The sequence below is a fragment of the Epinephelus moara genome, chromosome 16 (genome assembly GCF_006386435.1).
Source record: "Epinephelus moara isolate mb chromosome 16, YSFRI_EMoa_1.0, whole genome shotgun sequence".
Classification (NCBI taxonomy): domain Eukaryota; kingdom Metazoa; phylum Chordata; class Actinopteri; order Perciformes; family Serranidae; genus Epinephelus; species Epinephelus moara.
In genome coordinates, this window is record NC_065521.1 from 42908842 (window position 1) to 42925802 (window position 16961).

The following is a 16961-nucleotide window of genomic DNA, read 5'->3' on the forward strand; positions in this document are numbered from 1 at the left end:
ATATGCCCATTCAAAGTTTGCCATTTCAATCGGCTGCTATAGCGCCCCCCTTTGGCCAATTGATGTAATATTGTTTCATTGGCATCCTCCCATGACCCTCTACCACTGTGCCAAATTTCACATGGATTGACCAAGTCAGTGAGGAGAAAAACGTGGAACAGACACACACACACAGTGTGAGTTTTCATCATTATATAGTAACTTAAGCACACACACAGTGTGAGTTTTCATCATTATATAGTAACTTAAGCTAAAGCAAGATTGTGAACAACAAATCCATGTTTAAATCAGCTTGACTTTACTTATTCTAGAAGTATTTCTCATGTCACAGAAACCACTGAGAGTGACACCGGTGTTTTAGATACTATTATTATCACACTGTCGGAGATGTGTCAGTGTTTTTGTTCTGGTGTTCTGCACAGATGTGACACCTGCCCAGCTGTGATCCCGGCTCTCTTATGGCTCGGTGCACTGAAGCAGCAGTCCTCAATTTCACTAATATGTAAGTTATTACTACAGATATTCAAGTAATCTTACACTGGAACGTCTCCTGTGACAGCAGATGTTGCCTCAAACTGATGATGACCTGACGATGCTCTACCGTCCTGTGGACACACCGTGTTGACAAAACATTTTCACCTGCAGCTGTCATTTTACTACCAACAGCGCATATGTCTCGCTTATTTGAAGTTTTTATGGATTATCACATAACATTATAATCATAAATCATATCTGATTTACTTGATGCTGGGTAGATGATTTTGGTGCTCATCTGAAGATAAGAAATCTGTATAATGTTTTGCACACAGACTGTATATAACGACACAGTCTACGATTCTTAAAAAGTATTTTCAGATTTATTTATTTTTGCTCAATTTTCAGATGCAGTTTTAACACACATGTATATGACCATTACTATAACATCAAACACAAGTTTAACGCTACAACTGCTCAAAAAACACACATTTTATTGGGGATCCACTCAAATAACCACCTGTGGGTTCCCAGGAAGTCATGACATTAAAACCTATCAACATAACTGTAAATCATATCATATAATTCTCTGGTGTTACAAGATTAGAGCTGATGGTTTCATATTACTCTGACATGTTTCTATACTTAGTTCCAGTACCAAACTGGTCGTGGATACAGCGTGTATACTGCTTGAGTTTGGAGTTGCTCTTGTATGGCTTCTATTTTTATTTTATTTGTTTTATGAAACTCTCTATTATCTGGACTTTTTTCTGTCCTTAGATTGCTGCAGCAACTCTTTATGACAGCTGGTTTTTCCCTCTGCTTTCAGGTGTGGCCTGTCAGTGTCCTGAAATAAAAACACATGACTCCACGCTGACTTTCTACCTGTTGTTCTGTAGCCTAATTAATGATTTGTAGTTACATATAGCGTAATGGTTATCAGGATTTGAATAAGATGAATAAACTGATCCTGGATTTCCAAATCCAGATCAAACCACTGGGCCCAGATGATTTAATTTCTCTCCCTCTCCTTCGTGTCCTTATTACTCAATCTGTACTACAGACTGAGGTCAGACACTGTATGAAGTCATCTGAAACAAAACTGTACTGACACAGTGTCCTACTGTATTCTGATATCAAACCAGGCAACACGCCCACAAAGTAGATAAGATAAGTTCTGATAAGAACAAACAAGGTCATTTCTGACTGTTTCAGGACCAATCGCACATAAACTGTTTCCTACCTCTGACTCAAAGGGACAGTTCACCTCCAAAATCAAGTTACATATTCTTCCTTGTACCTGTAGTGCTATTAATCAGTCTAAATTGCTCTGGTGAGTCACCAAGTGTTCGAGATATCAGCTGTAGAGATGCCTGCCTTCTCTCCAATGTGGTGCTCAAAGTGCCAATAAAATATATTTTAAAAAAACGTAACATCAGTGTCTCTTTCCAGAAATCATGACCTGCTTACTGAAGATTCTCCCCAGACCTTATTGTGAGCAGTTTCACGTAGGAACTATTTTCTTTCTACCGAACACCCACTGACCTTATCACTGTGCAGAAGGAAGCGTGCATGTGCTCATGGACGAAAGGCTCGTGCTTGCGATTGTGCAATATGTAAACACTGATGGCATCAAAAATGTGACGTTATTCTGCTTGTCTTTGTCATATCTGACAGTAAACTGAGTATTTTGGGGTTTTTGGACTGCTGGTCGCACAAAACATGCAAACTAGTTTGTACAAAGCACTTCATAAATAAATTTGTTGCTGCTTTATTTTGGGTTCTGGCGCCGACTCCTACACATGCTGCTGCAGCGTGTTTTACATGCTGAAAACAAACACTGCACTGAAGGTCATCGGACGTGTTTCTTTGCCCGGCTATCCTATCTGGAAATGTTAAGAGCGATAATAGCAAGTGCACAACTTTATAAGCACACACAGAGTACACACACCTATAAATACACAATGGTAAAACCCATTTTAAACACTGGGGGTTTAAATGTCAGGTACCAGTGAGGACAAACATCTTGTAGGAGGACAAAAAGACGATCACACAAAGTATAGAAGATAAAAGATGAATCTGTCAGATGATTAATTTCCCTTCAGCTCTAACAGTTTGTAGTGCCAAAACAGGAACACTGACTTAAACACAAACAACAGATAAGAAAATTGACTGCATGCTCTTAATTTCATCTCAGAAGAACAAGTGACTAACTCTGCCACTGACACTGCTGATGGTATTACTGTCACTTGGGAGGGTTTTAGTTGCCAGTGAACATCCTCAGGGGCTCATTCAACACAGTGTCCGCATTGTGTATTAGTCACAGTGGCTCTGTTGAACAAGATACATTTTTTCTGTCTGTTTTTATTCAAAACGATATAAGTTGGACACTGAAGTCATGTGTTTGTTTATTTTTGCATATTCTGACTGGTAACCTGGTGAGATATGAATCTTGGTGGAAAACGTGTCTAACCGGTAGTTAAATGAGGTCAAACTGGATTTTATTCAACGTTCACTTAAATGAGGGACTCGTTCACCTCCCTTAGAATATATGAGTGAACGTTAACATGGCAAACAACACACTGAACAAAGAAACACTTGTTTTTGCTCCCATTTTGTTGTGCTGAAATAAAGATCTAACACTTTTTCTGTGCACACAAAAGGCTTATCTCTCTCAAATTCTGTTCACTAATTTGTTTCAATCTGCATCCGTTGACACTTTACAACCATAATCCATCCACCTGACAGGTGTAGCATATCAAGATGCTGATTATGGCCTAGTCCACATGGACATGGGTATTTTAGAAAATGGGGTTTTCCCTTCCGTTCTAAAAAAGATTCCTGTCCACAAGCACTGTTAGACATAAAATCTCTCTGTGTACGAAAACTCTCAAGAGCGTTACAAATATGATGGTGATGTAATCATATCCCTGAAGCAACGTTAAGAAGAAGAAAAGCGTTGGCCGTGAGTACGAAAAAAGACATTAGATGACATAATTTTGGGGGTTTGGGAGAGACAGACTGATATTTTTCAACATTTTAACACATTTTTCAATAAAATGATTAGTCGACTAATCGAAGAAACAATCGACAGATTAGTCGACAATGAAAATAATCGTTGCTAAATTCTCAAAAACAACATTTAAGATGGCTTATTGTAGTGAAATTAGCATTCAGTTCACGGGCAACGGCTCTGGTGGACACTCCTGCAGACAGCATGCTAATAGCACACGCCCTCAAAACTTAAGAGAACATCTGTGGCATCGTGTTGTGTGATCAAACTGCACATTTTAGAGTGTCCTTTTATTGTGACCATGAGGCACACCTGAGTAGTAATGATGCTGTTTAATCAGCATCTTGATATGCCACACCTGTTAACAATATTTAAAGGGAGGTAAGCCTTTTGTGTCCAATTTGAGCTCTGGAAAAATCAAAGCCAAAAAAAGTGCTGCATTTCTATTTTTGTTCAAACTGATTAAACAGTCATAAATGTCTGTTTTTGACGACACAGTAATGAGAGAAGTCATTTTTAACCAAAAAAGCCAACATTCGCAGGTTCAAGCTACATGAATGTACATATTTCCTGCTGTTCTTTGTCAAATATGATAATAAATCAAATGTTTTTGAAGCTGCACCTTTGATTGGACAACAAAAGCAATCTGAAGATGTTAAATCAGGTTTTACTGGTTTACTTTTATGATAAACTGAATACCTGTGGGTTTTGGAATGTTGGTTTAAGCTCAGGGAAACTGATGAACATTTTTCCATTCCTATCTGACATTATGCAAACAAAATTTAAAAAATAACTGTTAGTTGCAACCCCACTGACTCTGGACTCAACTTTTCTGGTACTTTTCAGAGATTTCCCTGCAGATAAAGGTCAGTGAGGGGACACACTTCCTGGTATTGCTGCCTCATTCAATCACACGTTCCCATTTTCCCCATCCTCTCCCTGGATCACTCTGCTTTTAAAAAGCCCTGTGAGGTCCGACTACATTCCTCTGTGTGGCTTCACCATTCGCATCAGGACACATCAGAGGCCAGAGGCAAGAGACACAAAGACAGAGAGGAGAGCAGAAAGAGGCAGAAAGAAAAGAAGTGATGCTGCAGATAGAGAAGAGTGGCCTCTCAGGACAAACGGGGACAAGTGCAGCCGAGAGGGAGAGATGGAGCAGTGACATGAGAGAATATGAGCAGGTATGTGAGAGAAGTAAATAACAGGAGTGTGATGCTGCAGGTTTGTGGACAGAGAGCAAAATAAACTCCTTATATTACTGACTTTACTCTGCAGGGACGACCACTGATGATCTGTCCTCTGTAAGCTGCTTCATGTTGTCAATATAAAAAGGTGACTGTCACACCTCAGTTAAAGCTTACTGGTTTTCTAAGTACACCGCCTGAACAACCAGTGTATAAGCTGCAAAAGAAGTGACGGGAAAGTCTAAAAAGCCATGACTCTGTGTGCCAGACTCCATCTACGTCAAAGTATTTACATTTAGATCTTCTATAAAACAGACGAATGATGATATCTAACTAACAACACTGTAAACTACCTTCTCAAAAATGACAAATAGCCTAAATTATCACCGTCAGTCTGTGCAGAAACATTATGAGCTTCACGTAAACTTTGTTATTTTGTCCACATGCTTAAACCTAATATGTGCCACCAAAGTAAAGACAGAAAAAAATATATAAAAATATTGAAATTAGCTCCACTTTTACCAGCTGCAACATTAAACTGATGATCACACTAATGCATCAATATTTATATTCTGGAATGGGACATTCTGCATACTGAGTACTTTTACTCGTTGTACTTTCAGTATCCTTTGATGCTCATAATTATGTACTTTTATTTAAGTAATAATCTGTATTTTCTATAAAGCGCTGTTCAAAGCAAAGTGCTTTACATGTCAAAAATTAAAACAGACAAGCCATGAAAACAACAGCTCTCAAGAGAACGGATAAAAACACTTTGGTATATAAAAACTGAGGAAATAAAAGACAGTTTAAATGAAATAAAAACTCAAGTAAAATCAGGAAAGGCTCTCCGATAAAAGTATATTTTAAGAAGGGATTTAAAAGAGATCAACAACTCAAAAAACGCCCTGGTGTGTGCAGTACTAGGAGGTCGAGGAGATATAGCTGGGACAGAGACCATAAAGAGTCGTACTGCTACTTTTACTTAAGTAAAAAATTTTAGTTCTTCTAAAGCAGTGTGTCTGTTCGTCACTCATTTGCAGCATCTGCCTCTGACAGTATAGACATGTGGAACAAACGGCTTCTTTTAACATTCTCAACTGTGACTTCGTTGCAGGTGGTGCAGGTCTTTATCATTCTTGTTCAACTATCTTGCACATGAAGTCATAAAAATATGGGGCCCGAGACAACGTAACTGTCACTGCTGGTTTCAGACTGACACGGTTGTAATTTTCACAGCCAGCGCCCATGTTGTGTAAGTAGGGTTGGTAGTAAGTAAGTAGGGTAGGAAGTCAGGTGCATTGTTGGCATATTGCTATGTGAGGCAGCAGAAAATTATTGTGCCATTGATCAACCAAAACCTGGTGTAAAGTCAGAATGGCGCAGTTATTTTCCTGCTGTTTAAAAGCTGCATTATTCACAAAGTAAGATGCACCAGTTCACAACATGTGATTTTTATTCTGTAAAATGTGAACAGATCGGAGCTTCTGTCCGACTCCCCATTAAGAGAGACTCTGCACATCCACGCACGAGGAGCAGCATGAGTTCATTCAATATTTCGGAAGCTAAAAGTTCTATTTCCTGTGTCAAGTTCATGACTACAGCCTTTAGTTTTGCTGCTTGAATGTCCCCACATATTTGCTATGTCTGACTGCATTACTCTCAGCAGAAGATCACCTGCCAGATGCCCCTTGCGCCTTACTTTGCGCCCACATTAGGCACCGTTTAACTACCACAAGTGGAGCTGGCCACTTACTAAAATGCAGCTGTACACCAATTGTGAAGCATACTAAAACAAAGGTTTTAAAAGTATAAGGTTTTAATCACTTTTGTTATCAATATTTAGGTGGAAAAAGAAGACGAGCAGAGTGTGAGAGAGAGACAAAGCTGGAGGAGGAGAAAGAGGAGAGGAAAGACCGAAGGGGAAGTATGTGAGAAAGAGAGAAAGACAAAGGAGGGAGGATGAGTGCAGCTCCATTCATTCGATCTGATGGTATTCAATTGTGTTATTGTGTTCTCAAGCGGCGACCCCCTCACAAAGAGGACACACACACACACCAGCCTGAGACAGAGAGGAGGCTTTAGATAAATCAGCGACCCCCTTTAAAACACACTTTCTCTTGTATTGAGGAATGCAGGCACAAACCCAACACACTCACTCACACACAGAGAAAACACATTAACAGCAGAGCTGCACGATTAATCGCTCAGCCTCGAGAGAGTGAAGATTTCTGCTGGGTTTTTTTTGTCCTGAGGTGAAGTTAATTGAATATGTGGAATATTTGGACTGTTAGACAGATAAATCGTCAGCACCAGGACACTGTGACGGACATTTATGACCCTTTTCTTGTGTTTTAAAGATCAAAAATTAATCAATACTAAAAAGTACTGTTAGATACAGACCTAATTAAGATCCATATGATCACAGTTATTCATTCAAAATTAAAAGCAAAACTGTTCATTTGTCTTTAGTGCTGTAACTATTATTTTTAGTGTCAACTAATCTTTTTTCTTTTGTTCTTTGAATGATTAACTGTTTCAATCATTTAAAACATCTACAACAGTCAGAGAATGAATATTGCAGTTTCCAAGATCAGGTGAAACCTTGAAATTGATTCTTTAGTGCAACCTGAACTGTTAAATCCAACAATAATAAACAGAGAAAAAAGAGAAAAAAGCAGCAAATATTTAAACTTGAGATGGTATGTGCATTCTTGCTTAATAAATAATCTAAACGATAATCTAAACGCGTAACTAATTATCTACCTGGTTGAATAAAGGAATAGGAAAGAAGAAAAGTAAGTTGTCAATGGTCAGAAAAATGTAACAAGGAGAACTTGATTTGATAATCGGAGAAAACTACCGCTCACTCTGATGCTGACCAATATACTACTCAGGCATTCTGTCAGGTCAGGGTGCTTTCACAGCTGCCCTGTTTGGTTCGGTTCAATCACGCTCAAGTCATTTGCCCCCTCAGTGTGCTTCGTTTGGGCAGGTGTGAACACAGCAATCACACTCAGGTGTGCACCAAAACAACCAGACTGAGACCTTCTTGAAGAGGTGGTCTCAGTCTGGTTACAAACAAACTCTGGTGCGGTTCATTTGTGGTGAGAACGTGTTCCGACCTGGATGTGAAGCAACTGCAGTCACATGACACATTGTTTGGGTTAAACATGAGCATGTTACAGTCCTGGAGGATTATTAATGTGCACCTCCTCCTGTACTGCCTTAATATGCACATTCAGCACATCCAATGCATCAAAACATTGTTTTCTAGTTGGAGCCGCGCCTCGTTTTCAAACTGTATGGTTTGACTAAAATGAACAATGACAGCAATATAGTCCACGATGAGCAGCGCTAAAATCAACCTGCGTAGTTGTCCCTCCATTGTGACATTAGAAAGTGTCACATTTATCTTGCAAGTGTACTCTTCTTCAACGTTTGCTTTACTTCCTGGATTTTTCCCACATGGAAATTCTGACCAATCAAGAGCAGCTTTCTCACACAAGGCATTTGATCTGGTCCTCTTGTAAATGCTGCCGTGAGAACACGAACCAACTCTAGGCAATTATACAACTTTGGAACAACATGAGTCCCTGATTCAGACCAAAGGAGACAACTCTAGGTCTGAGAGCACCCTTAGTGTTTGATCATAGGACTGGAGGTGATTTTGACTCTAGGTCTGAGAGCACCCTTAGTGTTTGATCATAGGACTGGAGGTGATTTTGATGGGACTCTGCAAACACTTCACACACACGCACACACAGACTAACCAGTAGAAGGCCACTTTGTCGCCGAGCTTCCTCTCATGGACGTTGCGGTCGAGGATGTTATAGCAAATGTTGGTGGAAGCTCCTTCCATACACTTGACGAATATGTCTCCTTTGGTCACATCGAAGTTGTAGTCGAGGAACTGACCCGTGTGTTTGGTCTTCCAGAAGAAATCTTTGGCGATGTCGCCCCAGAACTCTGCAGGACGGGAAGAGACGGGATTAGAGACAGACACAAAATAATGCATGACTGCAAGATGCATTTGGTGAAATTTGCAATCACAATGTGACGGCAACTAACAATTTCTAATTTCTTATTGAAATAAAACTTTTGGTTTGGGGCTGGTCGGGGCTGCAACTAACAATATTGCAATTATTGTAATTATTATTTTCTCATTTAACCAATTAATCATTTGGTCTATAACATGCAGGAACTTGTATAACATTTTTCATCACAGTTTCCAAAAAGCCTTATCTTGGTAGGTGTTTATTGAAAAAAGGGAAAGACAGCAAATCTCAATGTTGGAGAAGATGCAGCCAGAAAAGAGTCTTACATTTATGCCTCAGAAATATATTTAAGATTAACTGATAATCAAAATTGTTGCCCAACAATTTCCTGTCAGTCGACTAATTTTGCAGCTCTACACACACACACACACACACACACAAATATACTATCTATCTTTTTGCTGTAACTCTTCTTTCCCATAAGAGTTCCTTTTGTAAGACCTTTATCCGGGTCAGCATTTCCTCCAACTCAACATCATTATCTCATCATGACACAGCTCTAGTGAATGGCCTGAGGACAAATTCCATCTGCAGGAGGAACTTGTTTGATTGCCTCTGAGGCACTTTACGTAGCCTCCACACTTGACAAGGAAATGACACGAGCAGCTGTTTTATTAACAATAGCTGCACGGATAAAGAATCTTCCTGCTCCTGCCTGGTAAGTTTAGTAGAGACAGGTCCCACCCAAAGGCCACGCGACTTCCTTATAACCAGAAATCCCAAAATAACCTTCAGTACAGGCTGTCTGCAGATGACAGTGAGTTAAATGTCACACTTTATAACATCAACCACTGTATGACATAAACTTTAATTGAGAAACCATGATGGTAGGTCACAGGGCTGCAACTAATAATTGTTGTTAAGTCCATAAAATGTCAGAAAGTCAGTGAAAAGCAGTCAGTATAGTTTCCCAGAGCCTGCAGTGACGTCTTGTAATGTCATTTTTTGTCTGATCAACATCCAAAATCTGAAAATTATCACTTTTCTGTGATTTAAGACAAAGAAAATCAAATAATCTTCATCTATGAAAAGCTACATTTTAGCTTTAAAAATGACAAAAATGATGATAATGATAATTTAGGGCTGCAAATAAATCATTTTCACATTCAACAATGTGATGATTATTTTCACAGTTAATCAATGAATGTTTTTGTCTATTGAATATGAGAAAACAGTGAAAATAATCCTGTTTAACTCTTCAGCTTGAGGAGATTGATTCAAGTTGCTGTTTTTATCACATCGACAGCTCAAAACCCAAAAATATTCAGTTTACTATCGTAACTGTTAGTTATTATTTTCTTTTCTAGTCCATAGATGGAACGATCAACACCTAATTTTATGTCAATCGATTAATCGTTTCAACTTATCGTTCACTTTAGCTGGGGCTGATATGAGTTGATTAGTCAATTGACAGTCAACAATAGAAAACATTTACTGTTTCATGTTTTCAAATTGTAGAGATTTGCGTTTTTTCCTTTTATAGAACTGGAAATTTAATATCTTCTGGTTTTGATCTGTTGGCCAGGCAAAGAAGTTCAACACACATCAACTTGGCTGTTGGAAAATTCTGATGGGCATTTTTTTTTTACTGTTTCCATTGTTTATAGTTTAGTTTTTCCACTGGAATTCTCCTTATCGGTAGAAGTTCGTCTAATAGCGTAGAAGAGGCACTTTTCAAAGAATATAGTGTTGCATGTATTGTCAAGTGTTGAGCACAGAAAAGGTAGACAGACAAATTTCTGACTCTTTTACAGCAAAATAAAACCCATCAACTCATCGTGAGAGAAGAAAAATAAATTCCAGAACAATGTTTGCCAAGTAAATAAGGAGGTCAACCTTGAGATTATACATAGTATTTAAGGCGGAGCACTTTGCCGACACCCTTCAATAATAAACTGACAATGCAGATGCGAGACACAGACCTGAGTTACCGGTATAATTAACCTTTAACAATGCTGAATCAACAAGTGTGAAGGGTTTATGCTGTGTTTACGTTAGTGTCGTCAGCTCTGAAGTATTCTGTTTGCACTGTTGCTTTTTGAATCACCCCCGTATTATGGAGTCAGATGCTGCCTTTAAACTGCATATGACAGGTGCACTCCTCAGTGAAGTCCTTTATACTCGGTTAATTTAGAAAGTGGTGGAGGAAGCACTCAGATCTTTCACATAAGTAAACATAGCAGTATCATAGTGTAGAAGTATTTTGTTACTTACAAGTGCAAGTCCTGCATTCAAGGTATTACTTAAGTAAAGGAATGGGCATAAAAAAATACTTAAAAATCACTCATTCTTGAGAACTGGGACAAAACCTTACTTTTGCAAGTTTGATTTTTACTTCAATTCTGTTGGAAAAATTCATTTCAAAAGATAAAGGTCTTGACTAACCTTGTGATGGGCCAAACTCCCTGTGATTTAAATTGTTCTTGAACAGCATACATAATGGATATCAGAGGTCAGATCTAACAGAGTTGAGCTCTCACAGTTATGACATAAAGTTATGTATTTATTAATTTCACAGCAGTGGTAGTGAGGAGCCATTTTATTCATCAAACTTCTTAAGAGTTCCCATTATGCCAATCAAAATATTCATCTTTAAACCATTGTTCTTATTACGTTTTGATTTAGAAGGGCTATGGAGTTGACCTGATATGGCTGAGACACCTGATACTGATATTCTTTAATGAACATATCAAAAAGCAGAGAGCTTGCCAAGGCATATTTGCCTTTGTGAAAACCAAGAAGTGAGACAGGATTTGGCTGACCCCTTTTGTGCCTGATTAAATTACGTTTTTTGTATAAAAATGACTGGTTTGACAAATATCTGTGACACATCTTTACAGGTCCAACATTTTAAAGTGAATATATTTTAAACCAAGATGATCATAGCAGGACACTTTCACACCTCTGTTATCGTGTGTATAGTGTGTACTGTTGGTTTACAGACTGTGACAACATATGCTTTTACTGTCTGAAGCTGTGACGAGGCTATTTCCTGGCACAGGGCAAGTTTAATATCTGAAGAGACAAAAGCATATCAAAATATTGTATAAAACATTTTTTTCATACATTTCAATCTTTCAAAATTAATATTTCACCCAAGAAACTAAATGAGAATATTGATAATTTGTCATTTCAAGCTTTCTGGAGGGGTGGGACATGATTTGGCCCAAATTTTAAGAATGAGTGGTTTATTATATTATTGTATTGTGATTATTAATGCATTAATGTGTTCATCACTTTGATGTTGAAGCTGATAAAGGTGGAGCTTATTTAAACTACTTAATATACTTCTTGCTTGTCTTACTTGGCTTATAATAATACAACACATTGTATTAGTTAGTTTATATTTCATATTATTAATCCATTTATACAATATAACTGGAAACTAAAGCTACTGAATAAATGTAGTAGAGTATGAATATATAGCAGCATAACACGGAAGTACTCAAGTAAAATACAAGTACTATAATTGTACTTAAGTAAATATACTTAGTCACTTCGCAAACCTGGATTTAGATACTATAAGGTGGACTTACCCTCAGGACTCTCTATGGATTTCAGGTAGAGCTCTTTGTATTTCTCAAAGCTGGGGATGTGAGCCTCCTTCTTCAAGTCCTCAGACCCGTGGAAGACGTCTTCCTTCGGCGCTTTGTCGGGAATCATCTCCAAAATGTTTCTTTGACTCTTTTCCAACTTGGTAACGTTAGACAACAATCGTTGTTGGAGATCACTCTACTTAACGTTACGGCCTAACGCTATCGCCGTTAAATATCAATCGATATATCCACTGCACGGCCAGAAGATAATCAATATCAGCTCTGCAGGACGAGAGAAGAGGCTGCACAGATCCCTCCTTCAGCTGCAGAACCAAGCTGCACGATGAAGCAATGCTGCTGCAGAGCTAGCTCGATGCTAGCTAGCAGCTAAGTTCATTCAGACTTCCTTGTTTTTTTCCAGGATGTTTTGTGTTGTTGTTGTTGCTGCTGTGCTGTTGAAACGTCGCGTGCAAACACCGCGTTTGGAGCTTGTACGTGCAGCTGCAGTTGTAAAGTAAAGTGTAAGTCCGTTTCGGTGCAGCTCCGGGTGAATCTGTCCGCTCCTGGTAGTGTAAAGTCCTGCACACACGGACACGGGTAAGTGGGTGTCCTGCTAAGCTAACAGGGAAGCTAGCTCACTCCAGCAGAAGAGGGAAACGAGCGTGCGCGCCGAGACGAGGCCCTCCTGTTTTAGCTGTACAGATTTAATATGTGTATAATAATTAAATTAAAAGCTTTCTTTCAGTCAGCAGAGAGAGTTTCGTGCCGTCGGGGAGGCTGGAGGTGAACTGTTTTTGTCCCAGCGGTGACATTCGCCTGCTCCTTCTTCTTCTTCTTCTTCTTCTTTTCTTTTGACAAACTGAACTCTGTTTGGCCCTGAGCTGCAGCCAATCAGAGCGCACGGTGTCTTCGCGTACTCCTTGAAAGCTCCGAATTCACACAACTAAGACGGTATTCATCACCGATCGTTGCGTTCAAGTGTTTACATTTGAATCGAATGGTCAATGATAAAACAGTACGTGAGATTTTGTTATGGTGGAAGATTTTTGTTCGTTCGTTTGTTTATTATTATTATCATTATTAGGGTCCGGGCAGCTAAACTGCCAGGACACTATTGTAATCCTAGTTCTTCTTCTTCTTCTTCTTCTTCTTCTTCTTCTTCTTCTTCCGAGGAAATCATACTTCCCATGGGTGAAAACTCACCAAACTTTGCACAAAGGTCCAGTCTCATGCCAGATATCCTCAGCTGTAAACTCAAGCCAATAGTCCTGATGGTGGCGCTACAGCAAGCGTCTAAAGTTCAAAACTTTGAAAATTCATAACAAATCAACCATACGTGCTACAACTTCACAACTTTCATCAAACTGTAGCCCCAATACTGAAGAAACTTTTGTACATTTAAACCTATTAAAAATTATGAAGTTCATCACTCTGTTTTTTTCAAAAACTGTAAAACTTCTTAAACCTATCTCCTCCCACAATTTTTGCTCAATTGACACCAAACTTGCTACAGAGCATCTTCAGACTGTCCTACAAAAACTATGTTTCTCAGATTTTTGATTTATCAAAAATTGAGCCTACAGTGCATCAAAATGTTTGACTGTAAACGGTACTGTAAACATATACATGCAAATTCTTGCTAAATAAATCTTCAATGTTCATGAAAAAAATGACAAAATTCTAGAGTCATGGTAGATGATGTGTGGCAAATTTCAGAATTTTATCTCAAAAACTGAATTTTTGACAGCATTTTGAATTTTGCTCTAATGTGAACAATTGGAGTCAATGTAAAAATGGTAATTTTAAACATCAGTTTTTCACTTATGGAGCAAATCAATCATTGTTAAAACAAATTACCAACATCTCCATGCTGTCTAGATGCAATATGTGTATTTTCAGATTTTTGTTTCGATAACTGAACGGCTGCTAAACCTACACGTCTGGCTTAGTCAATTTGTGAAGCTACACATGAATTGTCACTGACTAATTAGCTCAGTCAGATAGAAATTGATTCTTAGTCTCAGAGGTTGTGAGTTCAAGCCTCAGCTGATGCAAAAGGCAGATTGTGTTGCTGAATTCCTAAATGTCTTCTAGTTCTTCTGCTTGTTGCTCAGAATTGCCTAAAAATGCCCGGACCCGCCCCATCGCTGCGCAGCAGCTATAATTATTATCATTATTATTATTACATTACATATAAGTGTACAGATACACGTAAATGTACTAGAAAAAAAGGTTAACAGAATGAATGAATGCCCTGCATGTGTGTTATGTAGTATTTTTTTAAGAGTAATATTTATCACTGTTTTACCTTTAATTTTTTCTATATAGTTTGTTTTTGTTTTTATGAGCTCTTTTTTTTTACTTATCTTTGCACTGAGGAGGTTGCATTCAGTTTCATTGTACATGTTTAATGACAATAAAGATATTCTATTCTATTCTCTATTCTATAAAAGAAACACTAATTAAACATGTATGCTGAGTCATTTTTTAAAATTTCTATTATTATATAAGGTCACACGATACACAGACATACACATGTAAGAGAACATAACAATGACCACCAATTAAAAAAACAGATTAGAACAAAGAAGCAGAAAAACAAAGACAAAATAAATAAATAACTGTAATAGAAAGCTGAAAGAAAGAAAATGCTTCTTGTTGTAGTGCTGTCACTGTGCGTGTTATTGTAACATTAAACAGGACAAAACGTAGGTTAAAGGGATAGTTCAGGTTTTTTGAGGTGGAGATGTATGAGGTACGATTCATAGTTAGTGTATGACATACAGTAGCTGTCACTCAGGGAGCTCCCAATTTGGAGAAGCAGGCTGGAGTATGACACTGTATTATTACAATGGTAGTATTGCTTTTGTTAAAAAAATAGAAACATTAATTAAGTACATCTACTTCTTCAGAAAACTACACCAGTTGCTGAGACAGTCTCAGTGTTGTCAAACACTGCCCCCTATGGACAAAACTGTGCATGACACTTAGAGTTTGATTTAAGTTTGGACCAGTGAAGTTTGGTCTGACAAACAGCAGGTGGCGTTACTGTTCAACTTCTGCTGCTGGTGTCTGCAGAGCTCTCAGAGGGTTTGACCACAGCTTCAGCATCACTTTGTTTTACTCCTACTGTGTGGCAGTGCTAGAATGTAACTGAGTAAATTTAGTACTGTACTTAAGTACAGTTTGAAGGTATATGGACTACTTCATTTGAAATATTGTGCTTTTTACAGCACTACATTTATCTGACAGGTTTAGCAGTATCTATCCGGATTAAAATTTTATATTAAAAAACATATGATAAGCTTATAAAATGAAATAAAAAAACATGTAGTTACAGATTAACAAGGTATGCTCCCAAGATTTTTGTCCTGTGACCTCTTAAAAAATATTAGTGTCCAGTCGGGGCCTCTCGTCATGGTTAAGATGTTTATGATTTCTACCAAAAAGATTTAGTCCTTTACTATAATAACTCAAGATTTTTGCAGAACCAGAAATTTTAATTCTTAAAGTACATTTTACTGATAATACTTCTGTACATTTACATACATGGGGTATTTAGTGCAGGACTTTACTTGTAATAGAGTATTATTTCATCATGGTATTGGTTCTTTAACTTGAGTAAAGCATCTCAGTGTTTCCACCAGCACTGACTGTGTGTGTTTCATATTAAGAAGCGACTCTTTGGAAGCCCCTCCGGCTCTGTCTGATGTCACAGCTCTGGAGCGCTGAGGGTCAGAGGTCAACCTTGGGCCCGGACTAAAAGATCACATGTGAGTCACAAAGATTGCTTTGTTTTCTCATTGTTCAGCTTTCATGTGTCGTTTTCGTCATGTGATCATGTCCCTCTGATTTACTGCACATTTCACACATAAAGTGAAAAAATATTGAAACCAGTAGATGATATTCGAAGGTACAGTCCCTACCAGCCTCCACATTACTTGGTTCCATTTTATTTTAACGTGTCCGGGTCCGTAGACAGAATCTGCCTTGAGTATTTTTGTTTGCATCGTGACGAGAGTATTTCCAAGTGCTTTTCAAGAAGACGGACTGTACTTTTTATACTCTTGACAAGAGTATCAAGAGTAAACAATACGACACTGCATGAACACTTCCACAGACCTTAAAGGTTTTCACTCGGGGAATAATCAAGTTCATTTTCTAAATAGTGGCACTTTCAATTAATATTTGAGATAATATTTGAGATTTTTACTGCACTTCATTAAAGGAGGGAAACATTTGGCTCCATTAATGTGTAATTTGTGATTTTGAGTGAAATGTTTCAAAAACTATCTGATAGATTGCCATGAAATTTGGTACAAACATTCATGTTCCCAACCATCCATCCATCCATCCATCCATCCATCCATTCATTTTCAATCACTTATCCGAAGCCAGGTCGTGGGGGTAGCCCGCTGAGCCAAGTATTCCAGACGTCTCTCTCCCTAGCAACACTTTCCAGCTCCTCCTGGGGGACCCCAAGGCGTTCTCAGGTCAGATGAGATATGTAATCCCTCCAGTGTGTTCCACAGAACCACCTCAACTGGCCTCTTTGGACGCAAAGGAGCAGTGGCTCTACTCCAAGCTCCCTACAGATGTCTGAGCTCCGCACCCTGTCTCTAAGGCTGAGCCTAGCCACGCTTTAGAGGAAACTCATCTGCAAAAAGCAGATGATGTGGTTAAGGTCACACTG

At 38.4% G+C, this 16961-nt stretch overlaps 1 protein-coding gene across 3 annotated transcripts in view; it reads right to left on the reverse strand.

The window, feature by feature from the left end:
• The window catches only part of acss2 (acyl-CoA synthetase short chain family member 2), a 37753-nt gene extending 24618 nt beyond the window's left edge, over positions 1–13135 (reverse strand). For all 3 annotated transcript variants that reach the window (XM_050064188.1, XM_050064187.1, XM_050064185.1), the window contains exons 1-2: positions 12269–13135; positions 8448–8643 (exon numbers count right to left, since the gene is read on the reverse strand). In XM_050064188.1, coding sequence (XP_049920145.1) covers positions 8448–8643; positions 12269–12395 — 323 coding nt within the window. In that variant the 5' untranslated portion in view covers positions 12396–13135. The remainder of the gene's footprint in view (positions 1–8447; positions 8644–12268) is intronic.
• Between the last annotated feature and the right edge of the window lie 3826 nt (positions 13136–16961).